Consider the following 1953-nt stretch of genomic DNA (forward strand, 5'->3'; position numbering starts at 1 on the left):
TTATTATTTGTTTAATCTTTTTAAAGATCTACAACATGTTTCCCTGGCTGGTCAGATGGATAAAAAACCGACAGCTTATGATAAAAAATGCTGCGATAAGTATCAGAGATGTTAAGGATATAATCCAACAACTGAAAGAGACTCTGGAGCCTCAGACATGCAGAGGCCTGGTGGACTGTTTTCTGATCCGGCAGCAGAAAGATGAGGTGAGGCAGTACATTTTGTTTTATAAGACCCAAGGCGTGTTGAACGTGTATGTTTTACCAGCATATACAGGTTTATGGATATTTTCCATTTTATTCCAGGAGTCTGGTGTTAAAGACACACACTTCCATGAGGAGAACCTGGCATTCACAGTGTCCAACCTGTTTGCTGCTGGAACTGACACCACAGCCACGACACTGCAATGGAGTTTGCTGCTAATGGCCAAATACCCACATTTTCAGGGTAAAACATCACAGGAGCTTGAGATCTTTTCAGTTTTAACCTCCCCCCTCATGTGTCTTCACTTAAGATGTAGATTTAATAATAAATACCCTCGAGTGAAGAATTCACAACAACTTCAGATGATTTTTGTAAAGCAAATGTTAAAATTGGCAGGTTTGCTGTGTAGCCACAACCATTGTGACCTACACAGTATAGTTCAGCACAGCTACCATGTTTTATATGAAACCAGATAAAAGTTCTTTAACAATGATGTTGGTTTTGCAGACCAGGTCCAGGAGGAGCTGGTCAGAGTGATCGGAAGCCGAGAAGTTAGTGTAGAAGATCGTAAAAACCTTCCATTCACTGATGCTGTGATCCACGAGACACAGAGACTGGCGAGCATCATTCCCACAGCTATTCCACACAAAACCAGTCAAGATGTCACCTTCCAGGGTTACTTTATCAAAAAGGTTGGCAACTCTCTGTTAATTTACCTTTGACTGAAAGAAAAGGCTTTAAGTAATAAATCTGCTCTTGTGTTGCCTTCAGAACACGGTTGTATTTCCTCTTCTGACCTCTGTCCTGCATGATGAGAGTGAATGGGAGAGCCCTCACACCTTCAACCCTTCTCATTTCTTGGACAAAGAGGGTCAATTCATCAAGAGAGATGCCTTCTTGCCTTTTTCTGCAGGTACGAAAACGTTGTTTCTCATATTTAATATATAAGTTAGAGGTTATTCCCACTTGCTCCGACATGGTTGGGTTTAAACTCCCGAGCCGTTTTGTTCTTTCAGGTCGCAGGGTGTGCCTCGGGGAGGGTTTAGCTAAGATGGAGCTCTTCCTCTTCTTCACCTCCCTCCTTCAGCGTTTTCGTTTCACACCCCCACCTGGAGTCTCAGAAGATGAACTGGATTTGACACCAGCTGTTGGTTTCACCATTTCTCCTTTGCCTCATGAGCTGTGTGCTGTCAGTCGTGAGTGAAGAGGGAAATGTGGTGTTGAATGACTTCCATATCCTCCATCAGCGAACACTGAACACAGACAGGCACAAATATTAGTTTAGTCACTAGTCGAAAAGTGGTTTTAAAGAGCTGGAATTTTTTTTAGCAAGACACCAGTTCAGATCATATTCCTGCCTTAATGACACGCTGTTATTTTTATTTACTGATACACATTCATAGACAATAACTGAGTGTATTGACGAGTAATTACAGATGATAGCTTTGTCCACAACACAGTTTGTTTTCACAGCAATAAATCACAGCTTAGTGACATTTAATTTTGGTCATGTGTCTTTTTCAGAGTAAACATGAAGTATTTTCATACATTTTCATGCCCCTTTATATTTCGATTTGCGACCCTTTTCAGTATCTTCAGATAAGTCTGATTCATGTTAAGCTGGTAAAAGCAGACTAAAGAATAAGTTTATTTCCTCTTTCTACCCAGTGGAGCTACCACTTTGGTTTGGCCAAAACTCCACTGCAGCCTCTCCTCTAAGGGTTATAATGCACTGTTTATGTAAATTTA

At 41.0% G+C, this 1953-nt stretch overlaps 1 protein-coding gene across 1 annotated transcript in view; it reads left to right on the forward strand.

The window, feature by feature from the left end:
* The window catches only part of LOC119421645 (cytochrome P450 2K1), a 21815-nt gene extending 20143 nt beyond the window's left edge, over positions 1-1672 (forward strand). Inside the window, exons 5-9 of the mRNA XM_037688992.1 lie at positions 27-206; positions 306-447; positions 712-896; positions 976-1117; positions 1221-1672. Of these exons, the coding sequence (XP_037544920.1) occupies positions 27-206; positions 306-447; positions 712-896; positions 976-1117; positions 1221-1408 (837 nt within the window). The 3' untranslated portion in view covers positions 1409-1672. The remainder of the gene's footprint in view (positions 1-26; positions 207-305; positions 448-711; positions 897-975; positions 1118-1220) is intronic.
* The last annotated feature ends 281 nt before the right edge of the window (positions 1673-1953 follow it).

The sequence above is a fragment of the Nematolebias whitei genome, chromosome 15 (genome assembly GCF_014905685.2).
Source record: "Nematolebias whitei isolate Nwh7 chromosome 15, NemWhi1, whole genome shotgun sequence".
In the NCBI taxonomy this organism is placed as follows: domain Eukaryota; kingdom Metazoa; phylum Chordata; class Actinopteri; order Cyprinodontiformes; family Rivulidae; genus Nematolebias; species Nematolebias whitei.